The sequence below is a fragment of the Kogia breviceps genome, chromosome 3 (assembly GCF_026419965.1).
Source record: "Kogia breviceps isolate mKogBre1 chromosome 3, mKogBre1 haplotype 1, whole genome shotgun sequence".
NCBI classification, from domain to species: Eukaryota; Metazoa; Chordata; class Mammalia; order Artiodactyla; family Physeteridae; genus Kogia; species Kogia breviceps.
Window position 1 is genome coordinate 145,897,790 of NC_081312.1, and position 17,028 is coordinate 145,914,817.

At 39.5% G+C, this 17,028-nt stretch overlaps 1 protein-coding gene across 2 annotated transcripts in view; it reads left to right on the forward strand.

Annotated features, from left to right (window-relative positions):
* RAB27A (RAB27A, member RAS oncogene family) overlaps positions 1–12,667 on the forward strand; it is a 73,821-nt gene extending 61,154 nt beyond the window's left edge. Inside the window, exons 5-6 of one of the 2 annotated variants that reach the window (XM_059056312.2) lie at positions 575–698; positions 10,272–12,667. In XM_059056312.2, the coding sequence (XP_058912295.1) occupies positions 575–698; positions 10,272–10,470 (323 nt within the window). In that variant the 3' untranslated portion in view covers positions 10,471–12,667. The remainder of the gene's footprint in view (positions 1–574; positions 699–10,271) is intronic. The other variant, XM_067029823.1, reaches the window with a different exon arrangement.
* Positions 12,668–17,028: the final 4,361 nt, after the last annotated feature.

The following is a 17,028-nucleotide window of genomic DNA, read 5'->3' on the forward strand; positions in this document are numbered from 1 at the left end:
TATTCTAGGTTTTCTATCTTCATTTGATCCTATATTTTGTTTGTTTTAGATAAATTGATTCTGCCTTAGGATAATAGAAAAATGTGAAAAACATTTCAGATGGGAAGAGGTTAGTTTATAGAAAGACAATTTGTTTTAAAATGTCATTGCTATGGAGAGAAAATATATGAAAAACAGAGCTTTAAGATTAGCCATAAGCACTAGTAAATCCTCCAAGTGTTTTTTTTTTTTTCCAAATGGCCTTCGTAAGAAAGACAGCTATGTTGTATGTGTATGCGCGCGCGCGCGTGTGTGTGTGTGTGTGTGTGTGTACATAACTTTTGGAGAGAGAACAAATTCTCCCATTCCTCTCCGACATAAATAAGCTGAGGTATGTGCATAAGGATAGGATTAGTTTTACATCTCTGCCCCATCCATTTAGTTTTATAGTTTAGGGTCTTGGTGCTTTGAAAGAATTATATCAGTTCCTTATATCTGTATATCCATTTACAGTTTCAAAGCACTTTTGCATGTATTCTCCACTGATCATAGACTTACAATAACTTACCTATAATAAATTTTCTTATATTAATAGGCCAGCTACAAATGCATGCATATTGTGAAAACCCAGATATAGTGTTATGTGGAAATAAGAGTGACCTGGAAGACCAAAGAGTAGTAAAAGAGGAAGAAGCCAGAGGACTTGCAGAGAAGTATGGGTGAGTATTTTTGTGGAGGAATCTACAGAACAAGTTTCCAATACAAACATTTGCATATGAATGGGTAACAAAAGGGCAAAAGCAAAAAATTGAAACACTCAGATGTAGCCCTTGGGTGGAGGTGTCAAATACCTACTTTGCATATTAATATATGATATGGGAACCATAGCAACAGCAGTGGACGAGGGCCCTCATTCAGTGCTTCAGTACTGGTTTTCTCAATCTCTTGGTGTTTGAAGGAAGATAGCTTTGAGGTCAAATGCCCTGACTACGTAAGGCCTCCTTTCCAAGATGCAGGTAAGAGACACCCAGGATAAGGAAATTCTATGTATTCAGCGAGGAAATTTCCAAGCCAGTTCCTATGCTGCCGTAGAGAGCTCCCGCAGACAAGAAGGCCTTATTGGCTTTGGAATATCTGTGCTGGGAGAGGACTGTGAAGATCCCCCTTGGTTTAAGCGGTGTTTTTGTGCTGGAGAATCAACTAAATACTGTCTTCCTCCTATAGCTCAGGGAATAGGTTCGTAGTAGCAGCAGTGTTAACTGGATGTGAGAGAAGGGGTCAGCCACTGCTAATTAAAGTGTCTGGGGCACCTCTACAAAACAATTTGTGCTTTACTTTCTTTCTGCCTCTAATATAATGAGAATGCAAATGTGTATGTATTAATTACCCTTAATATAAGTGGGAGGCAGCAAGTAGGGTAGAGAAGGAAGGGGAGAGAGAGAGAGAGAGAGAGAGAGAGAGAAAGGTGGTGTGGGGTGGTAGACTGTGTGTAGGGGCGTTACCAGGCTGGAGGCCTCCGTTGTTAGGCAGGCCCAAGGAGGCCGCAGGAGGCCCTTTCCCTTTTCCTTGTGTGACCCCTGCTTTGTTCTTCTTGGGCTGATTGAGTTTGGAAAACACTCAACGATGGGGTTCACACTAGGGGTGGTGGGGGAGTGGAAGGCCTTGGGGGGAAGGAGCCAGAGTTTGGAGAGCTTTGAACACCAGGTAAGAAGAGTGGACTTGATCTCCCAGGACACAGAAAGTTGCTGAAAGCCTTCAAACGTGGAGGGCTGTTATGAGTACTTTCCCAAGTCAGTCTGGGGATGACGGGTGGGGTGAAGTAGAGAGCTGTTGGGCAGCCTCTGTAAAGTGTTGCTTTGTGTCTGACGCTGGAGCGCACAGGGCAGGCAGTCAGAGGGGAAGATGGATTTGAAGTGGTGGAGAGCCAGAACCAGCTGGGACCCGTAATGATGGACTGAAACTTGTATCAGTTCTTATTGCTTCTGACCTGGATGGTGTGGGTGTCCTACAGAAGCCAAGACCCTTTGCCACAGAGCTAAACACACACACTTGGCCAGGGAGTTGGAGAAGCTGAAGGAGGATCTAGGGGAAGGTGGAAAGGGGGCAGGTCTGGTCACTGGTCTGTGCCAACGAGATGAGCCAGCGGAGAAACGTCGAAGTATGAGCGGAATGGCTGCTCCTTCACTTCTGCCCTCTGCACCCCCACTCCCACCCCCCCGCTGCATCTCTCTGTGGTCCACCCTGACTGGGAAGGGAATTCTGGGAAGTGTTGTTCAATGTAGCCAAGCTGACAGATTGCAAAGCCACCACAGGCAGGGAGTGGGCGGCTGGGCACTGGTATCTTTTAAAAGCTCTCCGTGTGATTTTTGTGAGCAGAGGTTAAGAACCTCTGACGGAGGTGATTCTGAAATGGAGGCTGACAGAGCCCTGCAGGCGATTCTGATCACCTGATATGCCCCCTCCTCTCTTGAGAGGCACTTGTGTAAGTAGTGGAAGGAAAGAGGGAGGGATCAAATACCATGGAGGATTCTGAAGTGTTGAAGCTGGGCGCTGTGTTGCAAGGGGGTGAGGAGGAAGTAAGTGATGAAACAACGGAAACTGTGGACCATGCTTTTGAGAAGTGTGGTCGCAAAGACCAAAAAAATAAATAAAAAAAAAAAATAGGGCAGCTAGGGGAGTTAGCTGGATCAAACAAGCACATTCTCAGGCGTTGTGGGGGAGTCTGGATTGATTTCTTACCCCTCTGGCCTTCTTCAGCCCTTTGCTTGTTTCCTCTGGGCAGATTCCTAGGATTCCATCCATCTCCTGCCTGGTATGAAAGAGCCTGGCATTGCTTTCTGATTATATGGGGAATCTGGGGATAACAGGGATTGTCTTCCCTCTGTGCCCAGGTTGGAAGATCTGGGGAGTATTTCATAAGAGGGACTCAATGTAAAGTTTCTGAACTGAGTTAAAATAAGGAGAGGAGAGATTAGCAGATAAGATAACTGAAATTATTGAAGAATGGAAAGGGATGGAAACAGACATCCCTCAGGATTTAGGAAGCATAAAATAGAGTTCTGTAGGCTGTTTGGCAGTTTCAGAGGAAGGTGTAAAGGGGAAATTTGGTTCACATGCATTTCACAAATTTGAACATATACGTTTAATGATTATTTTCACAGAAATCTTTTTTTCATTTTTAATAATTGTAATATTTTCATTGATTGCACATGCACTAGAGGACTATGTTGTTTAGTCCATCTACGTGCTAACAGTCAGAAAACAGTTTATGGCATATCTTCATATCATTTGTATGTTGTCTGATGAATTTGCATTTTTTTTTTTTACTATCGTATTGCCTTCTCTCCTCTGTTCATAAAAATGGGTCATTGGTTCGCAGGTGGTTCTCTGAAATATACATGCATTTGGAGAGTGAAAGACTATGTCTCAGAAAGACTTTGCAAACCTAATAAGAATAAGAACATGTTACAGTGCAAATATGGAACATAAATCTGTGTCTGCTGGGACAATTAAATCTGAGAATGAGGGCTTCATGCAGCAACCCAAAATAGAAAGGATGAATTGGATGCATGATGATGAATATTCAAAAAATTATTTTTAGTAGACTAAGAATCCCTTCACCCCTAATTACCTTTTTTTTTTTTTTTTTTTCTTTTTTGCTATAAAACTTGGTTAAATTGTAATGTGAAACTCTTAGGTCACTTCCTAACACAACAAAGCAATGTGCCCTGTAAACCAGTCAAGTGTTTTAGAACAACTACAAAATAATGCTTTCTACCATGTAATATTGAATAATATTGTCAATGAAATCAGAGAAGAGAGCAAAACAGAGGGTTATTCAAATTTGTACTTCTGCCAGTCAAAACTATTATAGTTCACACTGTTGCTGAAATACTTTTAAAAATAGCTACAAAGTCAGTGACAAATATATTAAAAGAGAAAGCAGAATGCAACATTGACAACATTTGTCTTTTAGATGATTCTGTTGGATCTCAGACTTTAGTGTGCTCCAGCTTCACCTGAACGCTGTCCCACTGAGTTTCTCATTTAGTAGGTCTGGGGTGAAGCCCCAGTTTTACATTTCTAGCTGATTCCTAGATGCTGCTGCCGTTAGTGATTGAGGATAACACTTTGAGAACCACCTGTGTACATGTCAAGTTACTATGAGCTGCGCATGCTGGCAGATATTTTCCTTGACAGCAGAGCTGGACAAAATCATTATGCACAGAATATGAAACAGATGTCTACTTGTGCCATGCTTGAAGAAGGGAAATGTGCTCAATGACTTAACAACGGAAAATCCATGCTAAATCCAGGAGGATTTTTTCTCTTGCACAGTTAATGACATCAGCTTTGATACAGACTAGGCAGGGACACTGGGATTGGTACCAAAGGAGCACCAGCCACAACTGGGTAGGAAGGGACTTTATAGTGAGTGAAAATGGTTGCATCTAAGCATCCTTCTACCCTCTTTATTCACAGAAGATAGTTGGTGGTCAATATAAGCCTTTTGTTTTTGATTCAGGGTCGAGGGAAATAGAGAACATTATGAATATGATGAAAGTATGATAATGGAAAGTATGTATTTCACATGTGCTGTGCAAAGAAAGAGTCAGCAAATTTTTTTAAAATGAGATATAATTGATATATAACATTGTATTAGTTTTAGGTATAAAACTTAATGATTTGATTTATGTATATATTGTGATATGATCACCACAGTAAGTTTAGTTAACATCCATCACCACATGTAGTTACAATTTTTTTCCTTTTTTTTTTTTTTCTGGCCACGCCTGGCAGCATGTGGGACCTTAGTTCCCAGACTAGGGGTGGAACCCGTGCCCCGTGCAGTGGAAGTGCAGAGTCTTAATCACTGGACTACCAGGAAAGTCCCATGTAGTTACAGTTTCTTTTTTCTTGTGATGAGAGCTTTTAAGATCTATTCTTGGGGCTTCCCTGGTGGTGCAGTGGTTCAGAGTCCACCTGCCGATGCAGGGGACGCGGGTTCGTGCCCGGGTTCGGGAAAATCCCACATGCCTCGGAGCGGCTGGGCCCGTGAGCCATGGTCGCTGAGCCTGTGTGTCTGTCCGGAGCCTGTGCTCTGCAACAGGAGAGGCCACAACAGTGAGAGGCCTGCATACCGCAAAAAAAAAAAAGATCTATTCTTAGGGGCAGCAAATATAAGACAACTTTTTCCCCCCACTGGAGACTGCTGGCTAGTGATGAGAAGGGTACTCAAGAGTTTCTTGAATGAAGGATGTGTTAAAAACATTGATTTACAACATTAGTAATATGAATACAGATCATTTCTGGGATTTCAGTGGCTTAGCTCAGCATACTGCTGTCAGTGTCTTATCTAGTCTGAACTAGATGAAATGTATGAATAGCTTGATCTCTAATAGTTTTTTATTCTTTGAAAACTTGTTGACATCCGACCCTTATTCAAGAAATAAATTAATGCCGTATCATTGGGCACATTTTAAAACCACACACATAAGCTGCAACTAAACAGACAAGGCTGATTTCCAGAGCCCCAAAGAGCTCAGTAGAGGACCTGAATTTCATTTGGGCACAGTCTCCCAGGCCGAAGCAGTTTATACACTCACTCTTTCCTGTAAATGCTTGTTTATTTACCAGCCAACAGGCCATGAAGAGTAGTGAGACTCACTTCTTACTTTAGTGAAAAATATCTTCATAATTTCTGGATCCACACGTGAGCCAAATATCTAGAACCATTGGACAGAATCACCAAATACACTTGCTTTCATTCCTGGGATCTAAGATCTTCTTGTGTTGTAGAAATAAGTCATGGAAGAGAAAACATCTAAAAATGTGGGTCCTAACCTATGACATGAGCTGGATATAGGTGTCTTGGTGAAAAGCTGCAAATGATAATGCCCACCCTAATTTTCGTTTTGCTCATTTTTTTTAATTTAAAAATTTGTGATTTATCTATTTATTAAAAGCACGTCAAAATTTGTGTTCTGCATGTGTTCCAAAAGGTCATTAAATGTTCATTTACAGGTTTATATCAATTAGCTGCACAGGATTTTTTTCAAACGTTTGGCGGTACTGCTCCCTAGTCATGCTGCTCTAGCACCACCATGTGGCCAGAAGGAACAACACACCTGTCTCCATGCTTAAAAGGGGGACAATTGATCCTCTTGAATTTAAGCTAAGATTACTAAATTTTTCCATGGAAAGTTTTAGGAAAAGCAGAATATTATTTTTAGAGAAGAAGAGAACCCCATTAGATGAATACTGATTGAGCACTTGCCGGATGCTAGGCTTTTGTTAAGCCCTTTACTACGTGTATTATCTTATTGCCTCCTTATCAAGACCCCATGAAGCACCGTTACACCTCTTTACAGACACGGAGAACTGTTCAGATAAAGTAGCCCGAATGCCTTCTAAAAGTGAGCATCCGGAAGATATGGACATAAAAATATGACTGACTCTGTCCACTAGACCTCCTATGCCCTTAGGATAAGCTGAGCAGCCCAGTTTTCAAATGTGAGCACAAAGCACGTCTCTGTGTCTGGGGCATCATTTTATGCTGGAACAGAAGTCTTAATTCAGGGTCTTTGCTGTGCACCTCATCTAGCTTGCTTTTCGTCTGGCAGCTCAAAGAACTGAGAGTAGAGAGGAGTTATCGCTAGCATTCATTTATTCCTATGGAAACAAAAACCGTGTTTCCCCAATTGCTCAGAAGTCTCTGAGTAATTAGTCCAAAGATTTTAAGGTTGTTAACCTGACTCCTGGTCACATCACGTGAAGATTCACAAACGGCCAGGAAATATAGATAGATAGATAGATAGATAGATAGATAGATAGATAGATAGATAGATAGATAGATAGATGTTGGGGGTAGGAGTTTATTAATTAATGAATTTATTTTTGACTGTGTTGGGTCTTCGTTTCTGTGCGAGGGCTTTCTCTAGTTGCGGCGAGCGGGGGCCACTCTTCATCGCGGTACGCGGGCTTCTCACTATCGCGGTCTCTCTTGTTGCGGAGCACAGGCTCCAGACGCGCAGGCTCAGTAGTTGTGGCTCACAGGCCTAGTTGCTCCGCGGCATGTGGGATCTTCCCAGACCAGGGCTCAAACCCGTGTCCCCTGCATTGGCAGGCAGATTCTCAACCCCTGCGCCACCAGGGAAGCCCAAGGAAATATATTTTTAATTTTTAGTTTGTTACTAGAATTTGAATTAGAACTCTAAACTACATCTTATTAATACTGTACCTCTTTTAATATGAGTGACTTAAAAACGTACACCTTCACTCATATACCCTGAAATTCTACCAATTAAATATTTGCTGAAGTTAGTAAATAGAGAATAGCTCATAATTCTGCTAGAGGCACCAGTCTGATCAGTAAAGTCAGATCCCTTTTCTCTCAGCATTTAGTGATGATCACTTGGGGGCAGTGAGGAACCTCTTATGGTTTGACAGGGACTGGAAGGAGACAGATGCTTTGAAGCATGAAACATTTTGGCTAGGACCGATCTGAGTGAGCCATCTCTGACGTAGGGAAGCATGGTTCAATTTACCAAAATTTAGGGCAGGATTGTATATCAGCTACATTGTGGATTAAATCAATGCTTATGGGCTAGTCTGGAAATTTTATGTTTATAATCTTGCTGAGGTCTCTTGAAGCTATGATTTTCCATGATTCAGTGACATTGTTTCTATGTGTCCTAAGTTTCAAACAACAAAATTAAAAACAAACTTTTTTAACCTAACCTATTACTGTGCTGGAAATAAGAAATGTTTATCAATGACACATTTGTCAAAAATGATGCATTTCTAAGTGCTTTAAATGTTAACTCATTTAATCCTTAATAGGAAGATACTGATATTATCTAGTTTTATGGATAAGGCAACTGAGGCACAAATGTTAATAGCTTGCCAGGGTTACACAGTCCGTAAGGAGTCGTACTAGGATTTGAATCCCGGCAGGCTGGCTCCAGAGGTTATGGCTCTTAACCATTCTCCAAACTGTCTGTAACTTCCATGCATAGGTTTTATCATTTTTTAAAAAGTATTTTCAACTGTGTTTTCTCATTTATGCCTTAAAAAATTATTGTGAGGTAATTACTAGGAGCTGAGATGGAAGAAACTATGGAAAGTAGAGATAGCTTAATGGAGATCCTGTTGAGGAATTCATTGAGGCTGAGGACTCTATAGCTGGAAAGATATTTTTAATGGACTTTGAGGAAATTTTAAAAGTAAGATATACACTATTATGACTGGTATTTACAACAAAGTTTACTGCTCAACTACTTTTTTATTTTTGTATTTTCAATTTCAGTCCATTATTCTCTGAGGGAGAGATGAGTTTTTCAGTTGCTTTTCCATTAAACAATAGCTTTCTGAATGGCGATAGAATGATCAAGCCTTCTCCTTAAGTATAAGAAATGTTTTGCAGATATTAAATGATTCTTCATGGGTATAATTGAGAAAGAGCACGATGGAGAAAATCGAAGTATTTAAATTTTGAGAATTCTTAATCTAAAATTCAGCTCATGTAGAAATGGCAGCATTACAAAGTGTCCCCAGGACTTAGCTCAATAACATAGGTACTTGATAAATAAGTATTTATTCAGTCCCCACAAAGAATGTCTTCTTCAAACGTGGTAAAGAAATACGGCATGTGACCAGGGGGATGGGAAAGATGTATTACCTTCATTTTGTGGTTAAGGCTCCAGATGAAGATGTAGGGAAAAAAGACTGACAGTAACCAAAGAGATATCCAGGCAAGAGGTTTAAAAACCACCGAGATGATGTAATTTGCCCAGTGGACCCTTCTCTGATTAAGATATTTTAGAGTCAGCATATGAAGGGCTATGAACATGGTCATGGTAGAATCAGTGGAGCAACCATGTCCTTCAGAACTCACAGATAGGCAGATAAATCCTCGAATGAAGTGATGGTTCCTCAACCAGTTCTTCAGAGCTATACTCAAACAGGAGAGGATTGTAGAGTCCAGCTGCAAGGCCTGTTAGCTCCCATAGGAAGCGAGCAGATAATAAGGCAACATCTTGAGGAAATCATAATGGACAGACAGCCTTCCATCCCTACACATGTGCCCCTAATGTGCTTCTTGGTGACACAGGAAGCAGAACAGTTGTGAAAAGCTCTGTAAAAGTAGTAAGAAGGTTAAAACAAATCTGTAAAAGCTCTCCTGTGGAAGCTGCTCCTAGCCAGGAAATAATGAAAGAATAACCAAAGTTGTAATCAGAGTCATTGATGTAGTGTTAACATGCTATGAGAAGACAGGAAAACAAAGACATTCTTCAGGAAAAGTATTTTAATAGAGTTGGATGTTAAAGTCTCTCTAAATGTAAGGAATATTTTACTGAATTCAATTGCAGGGCTCCCAGAGGTGCTAAAACAACTTTCTTTTGTAGATTTTACATCTAAGAGCATTTTTGGTCAGATTCCTTACTAAGTGGTGGGAATGAAATCAACAGTTTGAAGAAAATACAATTTTATTGCTCTTTTCATGACTTTATTAAGGAGGAGGAAGAATTTGGCAGGTGATTGGTTAATCCCCTTGCAAAGACTGACTCTAAGGATGAAAGGTGACCACCGTGACAAGACTGATGTCTTAAGAAGATGTGAAAAGTAGCCTTACAGTTTTGAAATGATGCTTTGTGAGTTACTAAAAAATTACACCTAACCTCGGGTCCTGGGATAACAAAACAAACATGCTTAAGATTGGTAATACCTGAGGAACTCTGAAGTGCTGTGGAATTCAGAATGTCTTCAAGTGTGTGGTCCAGGAATATAGCCTGGAGCTGACAAGGGGCAAAGCCTTTGACAAATACAGCCAGGGACCTCTGAAGTCTCTCTTATATCAGCTTTTTTTCCCCCCACCGTATGTAACAAGTGAAACAGAGTTTTCTGTTTTGGAAATCCTCATGCAAGTATGCATATTTGGAACCAGTGGAGCCTATGGTTTAAGTTGATTACACTAGAATCAAACAGCTGTGGATTCGAATCCTGGCTCCGCTACTTTCTAGCATTATGAAATTGGGCACATTACTTTATCTTTCTGAGCTGCAGTTTAATCATGTGTTAAATGGGAGTAAACACTTCCAGAAGTTTTACATCTGTTAGGAATGCAGTGTCAGTTATTTTATTTTTCACTTTTTAATGTGGCCTGTGTGGCAAAATGCTTTTGTTGTCTTGTATATTTGTATTCTTCTGATTTTCTAAGTTGAATTATCAAGAGCAAAGGTCACTGTCCTTTCCCTCCACATGTTGTTACCCGAGTTGTCACTGTCTTCCAGAATCCCCTACTTTGAAACTAGTGCTGCCAATGGGACAAACATAAACCAAGCGATTGAGATGCTGCTGGACCTGATAATGAAGCGAATGGAACGGTGTGTGGACAAGTCCTGGATTCCCGAAGGCGTGGTGCGATCCAATGGTCACACCTCTGCAGATCAGTTGAATGAAGAAAAGGAAAAGGGGTCATGTGGCTGTTGAAGAGTCCAGCGAGCTACACAGTAATTCAGGTGGTCCATGTCTGTGACCTTCTCTACAGTGATACACGGCGCAGGGAGAAATTAACGGGCATTGTGTATAAACTGCTTCTCACCATCCCAGTTAGACCTATCAGTAAAGCATCCAGTTTTAAAATTACTTTGCTGCAGCTTTGTAAATATTTCTTTAAGATTCAGCCTGAGAGTTAGGAGAAATATTTCACATAGCCAAAAGTGCCTTATAAAACCTTAGCCCATGGCATTAGATCATTCAAGTATTCAGGATTTTGTAGCCACAGAACAGTGCATTTATTATGTAGAATGACTGAAGATACTGTCACCCGCCTTAACATAGATAGGCCTGGAGTCTCACATTCAAGATCTTAGACGTAACATCAGTGTTTAATCCAAATTTAAAGACCCTACTTGCACCACAGGGGACCTTCTAAAATGCCATCTAAACCATTTGAATGTTAAATAAGAATATATACAAATGATGGTCAAATGTCTTTGAGTATTAATTTATGTAAGCATTCTCTTTAAAATGAAATAGGGCAAATTATTGGCCGTATCTATAGACCTTGGATAAACTGGATCGAGAAATTATATGCTCACTGTGACTGTTGCTGGTGGGAAAGGGCTTGGTGGTGAGGCCTGGGGTGGCTTAATGTTGTATAAGCAGCTGAAGGGGGGCTTCTGGCTCCCTGCTAGATTCCCATTGCTCTGAAGGGTTGATTGAAGGGTCAGGGAGCTAGGTTTTTATGGCTTTCGTTCACTGTGATCTGTGCATTTATACTTGGCCTATGTGCTGGCCCCATCTGAACATAGCTGGCGCTTATGCCGAAGTTATTTGTGATAAGTAAACATTTAGCTTCTTTTTCTTCATATTTATAATGTTGGTCTGGCATCCTCAGGCTGCAGTTTCAATTAGCTTGTGAACGACTCATCTTGTTTTCACCCCCAGTCTCTATATTGTTGATCTTTGCAACCTGTTTTATTTTTACATTGGTGGAATTGAAGGAATTATCTTATAATTACATAAAATATCTGTTTACTATTTGGTAGAAGATGGATGTTTGTGTTTAAGCAGTTACATTTGTACTCTAGCTCAGTATAAGAAAAACAGAGTGTTCTGTAGCCTGTAGTTTTCCTTGAGATCATGGGCATTTACTGTACTTGCTGGGTCTTTCCAAGGTCATGTACTCTTCCACATTGCCAAAGTGTCTTCTTACCAAATTGAAGGTGGTTTCAAAATATGCTTCATGGCAGTTGCTTATAAAAATCAAAGGGGAAAATTCTTATTTATTAAAGTAGTTTAAGTAAAGTAGATTAAAATTTCCAAAGAGCTTAATGGCTATTTGGGTAGAAACACCCACCACTCATTATAATTTAAATAAAGAATAAAAATAAATGTATTTTGTGGTGGCAGATGTTTGGCATAACAGTAATTAGAAAAATACAGCTATGATGGAAAGTAATTACTTTTATGATAATTTTCAAATGGATTTTTGTTGAGTATCTGTCCTGTTTTTTTTTTTTTTTGCCACTGCCCTCCCACCATCCCCTTAAGAAACTTAGCTGTGTTTACTAAGATCTTATATATTTCTACCCTTGAAATGAGGACCTTTTTAAATACTAAGGAGTCATTGAGTCCTATGCATTTGAATTGTGTATCCTGGTGAGAAAAAGATCCAAACATTTCAAGGGCAGGGTCATCATCACAGGCAGTGCCTTCTAAAGTTGCCATAAGACTTAAGTGGAGTAAATAATAATTTTATAGCTACATATCAGGGAACATTTTATATGATTCATTTGTATAGTTAAAAAGAAGACAGTATCAGTATGTTCCAGCCTATTTAGGAACCAACTGAGAAGTTAGCTACAGATTTCATCGGCCTTAAACATAATACACAATTAAACATATATATGATATTGGCACACGCAAGAGCCATCTCTAATTATTGATGTAAATAACCTGTATTCTCTTTGGAAATCATTTGTTTAAATTTATATTGAAGTACCAGTATAAATTTTTTGTGCGTCCGTGTATTTTCCTATTGACAGGCTTCTGTAAAAGTGAAGTGTATCTTTAGTGAACTTTGTGCCAATTAAGCTTATAATAAAAAAGTGGTTTAATTTGTCAAGTTTGGATGTGAACATAACTTCATTTCCCATCACAATAAAGTTTCAACCAAAAGTCATAATGCTAAAGGAAACCACATTCCGAGACACAAATTCCATTAGGTGCGTGATGAGGGACCAGCCAAGACAACATATTCTGGAGAAGGTAATTCAGATATGTTATCCGCGAACATTTACGGAGCATCTACTGTGCAGGAAATGTTGTACTAGCTGTCCTCGGGTGAACAAAGCAAGGGTGGTAAGGGCGTGAACTAAGACTGGGGCTGAGAGGTGGGTGCAAGAGGCATTGGGAGTGGTGTAGTACTTGACTGGATGAGGAGGGAGTATGTGGGGAGATGGACATTCTTACCTTATCTCCTACCACACTGTTCACCCCACTCACTCCTCCTCAGGCATACGGGCCTCCCTGGAGTGGTCAAGTGTGCTCCTGACTCAGGAATATTTGCTGTTCCCTCTGCCTGGAACGCTAGTCTTCCATATATCTGCATGGCTCCTTCCCCCATGCGTTAAGACAGTTCAAATGTCACGTCCAGAAGGACTTTACTGATCACCTTATATAAAATAGCAGTCACTCCCCCTCATGGCCCCAACCAGATTGTCCCCTGCTGCCTGTTATCCTGCTCTGTTTTTGTACATGTCACTTATCACCACTCAATATATTTGTAAGTTTGTCTCCATCCACTAAGATATAAGCTCCATGAGGACAGGGACTTGGGAAAGTTTTCTTCAAAATTGTGTTGCCACCACCTGGAAAAGGCCTGGTACACAGTAGGTACTCATATGGTTATTGGTGGACTGAATAAAGGACTTAAGATGCAGCAGGGTCAAGTGAAAGAGTTTTCAAAACAGGAGTCACTATTAATGTTTAAAGACAGGAATAGAATTTGAAAGTAACCACTTCAAAAATGTTTAGAAATGCTCTCATATAATAAATCCATACTGGTTTATTATGTGAAATTAGGAAATCTGAGAAGTATATTCTGATGTTTTGAAGTTGATGTCAAGATAGCTAACAATCTATTGGAGAAATGTTCAATGAGGACTTTTTTTTTTTGGCCGTTCCACGTTGCACGCAGGATCTCAGTTCCCTGACCAGGGATCGAACCCATGCCCCCCATAGTGGAAGCACGGAGTCCTAACCACTGGACCGCCAGGGAATTCCCAATAAGGAGGTTTTTTCTTTTTTTAAATTGAACTGTTGTTGATTTACAATATGTGTCAGCAAAGTAATTCTTTGCTAACATTATGCATACGTTATATATGTATATATATAATATACATACGTATATTCTTTTTCAGATTCTCTTCCATTATAGGTTATTACAAGATATTGAAGATAGTTCCCTGTGCTATATAGTAGGTCCTCGTTGTTTATTGTATATATAGTAGTATGTATCTGTTAATCACATACTCCTAATTTATTCCTCCTCCCTCCTTTCCCCTTTGGTAACCATAAGTTTTCTATGTCTGTGAGTCTGTTTCTGTTTTACAAATAAGTCATTTGTGTTATTTTTTAGATTCCATATTTAAGTCATATAGTATTTGTCTTTCTCTGCCTGGTTTACTTCCCTTAGTATGATAATCTCTAGGTCCATCCATGTTGCTGCAAATGGCATTATATCTTTCTTTTTATGGCTGAGTAATATTCTATTGTATATACATTACCACATCTTCTTTATCCATTTATCTGTCAGTGGAGGTTGCTTCCATGTCTTGGCTATTGTAAATAGTGCTGCAATAAACAGTGGAGTGCAAGTATCTTTTCGAATTAGAGTTTTTGCCTTTTCTGGATATATGCCCAGGAGTGGGATTGCTGGGTCGTATGGTGGCTCTATTTTTAGTATTTAAAGGAACCTCCATACTGTTCTCCATAGTGGCTGCACTAATTTACATTCCCACCAACAGTGTAGGAGGGTTCCCTTTTCTCCACACCCTCTCCAGCATTTGTTATTTGTAGACTTTTTGATGATGGCCATTCTGACTGGTGTGAGGTGATACCTCATGGTAGTTTTGATTTGCATTTCTCTAATAATTAGTGATGTTGAGCATCTTTTTATGTGCCTGTTAGCCATCTATATGTCTTCTTTAGATAAATGTCTCTTCTGATCTTCTGCCCATTTTTGGATTGGGTTGTTTGGGTTTTTTGATATTGAGTTGTAGGAGTTTAGAAATTAATCCCTTGTTGGTCAAATCATTTACAAATATTTTCTCCCATTCTGTAGGTTGTCTTTTCCTTTTGTTTATGGTTTCCTTTGCTGTGCAAAAGCCTGTAAGTTTGATTAGGTTCCATTTGTTTATTTTTGCACTAAAGAATGTTTTGCTTGGCTTTTTATAAGCTGGAAAACTCTAAGTGGTATTTCCAGGTCTTCTATTTTTGGCAATATGGGTGAGTATAGAACTGGAAAGCTCTCCCAATATAAAACACTTGATAATGCTGGATAAAATATAATGAACATTTTTTTAATGAACTCTTGATCTCTTAAGAAAGTAATGGAAATACCCTGAGACCATCCCTCTTTTTCCACAAAGCAGACAACAGCAGCAACAGCAGCAACAACAATGGCAGCAACAGAGGGAACTTACAACAAACTGATACTGAGTGTGGTTTGCTTTTGGTTTGGTTTTTGCCAGCATCAGTAATCTAGGTGCTTGGTTTTAATGGCTACATGCCATCACGGGAGAAAGCTTTGGATCTGTTGGAGGGAGGATACTGGGATGGAGGGCCCCTACCTCCAAACACACACAAAGCCAGGGCTTGGTCTATGTCTTAATCTTCCCTGAGCATTTATAACCATAAGTATGCTTTTACACAGGTTTGAGGTTCAAGTTTACATTAGCCCCCTTTTTTTTCTGGGAATGTCTAAGCCAAAAAATGAACATAAACTAACATAAAGTGATTTGTGGCTTGTAATACCTCTGGATTTCTTGGGAGAAGCAAAGTAAAATCTCTTCAGAGAAAACATTTTCACTCAGAACTTACAGGATTTTTACAGAAAACACCCTACTAAGAGTGAGCTCACTATTTAAAATGAAAACTCATTCCTTCCTCACCCCCTTCAACCCAAACATGAGCAAGGGCCAGTGAACCAAAATCCAGCAATATATGGCACTTAAGAACTTCAAATAATATACTTATCAGATGGAGACCATAAAGTAAAGATGTTTAAAATACTTACAAACATAAAAGGAATGGAAACACCTGGGAAAAGAAGACTTTATTAAAGATACAAGACTGGTTTGAATTTTAGAAAAAGACTTCCATATATGGAAAAATGTAGCTATTGATATTCAAAATGTAATGGTCAGAAGTTAAATGGCAAGTTTGACAGTTGAAGAGAAAATTGGTGAACTAGAAGATAGACCGGAGGAAATTATACAGAATTCAGCAGACAGGGATAAGGTCTGAGGGAGGTTAAGAGAGACAGAGGAAAGATTAAGGCTCCAACTTATGTCTAATGGGAATTCTAGAAGGAGAAATGCGAGGACATAGAGGAGAGGAAATATATGAAAAGAAAATAGCTGAGAATTTTTCAGTAATGGTGACAGACATACACCTTCAGATTCAGGAATCATTAAGTCTCAAGCAAGCTAAACAAAAAGAAATAGTATTTCCAAGATTTCAGTTCAGTCTGTTGAACGTGAAATCCATGTTTGTTGTTGTTGTTAACCCCTTCCTCTATTCCATTATAATAATTGGAAAGAAAAACATTTTCTAAGACTGGCTACTCACCTATTCAACCTAGAGCAAAGCACTGAGTATGCTCATAGGCTGAAGGGAACAGAGTCTCAAATGAAGCCTTAAGGTGTGGGATTAAGAACACAGATAAGGGATAGGGCCCCTGACACTGATGGTAAGAAGTGAAGCTGGGTTATCATGTTGGTGAGAAAGGCAGGAAATTTTTTGTTGAAGTAAAGAGATAAAACAGAGTTGGGAAGGAACTGTGTAAAGAGCTTGGGAAGACTGATGAGGCTCTTCTATAATTATTGAGGGGGATGAGAGAGGGAAAAGATCAAACAAAAGTAAAATAATTTTCAGCAGCTTGGTTGCCAATGAAGTGTTGGGCAAATGTTTATTACTAAAATTTCTGATGTGTGCCTTTGTTATTAACATTGTTCTGCAATTGCATGTCAAGTGATTAGCAAAGAAAAATAAATGCAAGTATCAGATAAAAGGAAAACACCTGTATTCACAGATTATAATTAGACAAACTGATTCTAAAGTTAGAAAAGAAAGAAAAAACTTTAAGGAATAGCTAGGGAAACAAGGAATAAGAAGGCCAAGGAAGGAAGAGGAGGACTGCTGGTAAACCCAGTTATTTTAAAAATTACAATAATTTAAACATTTTGGAACTGGCACATACATAGATAAATCAGTTGAACAAAGTAGATAGACCCATGGAGAAGTGATATTTTGAATTAG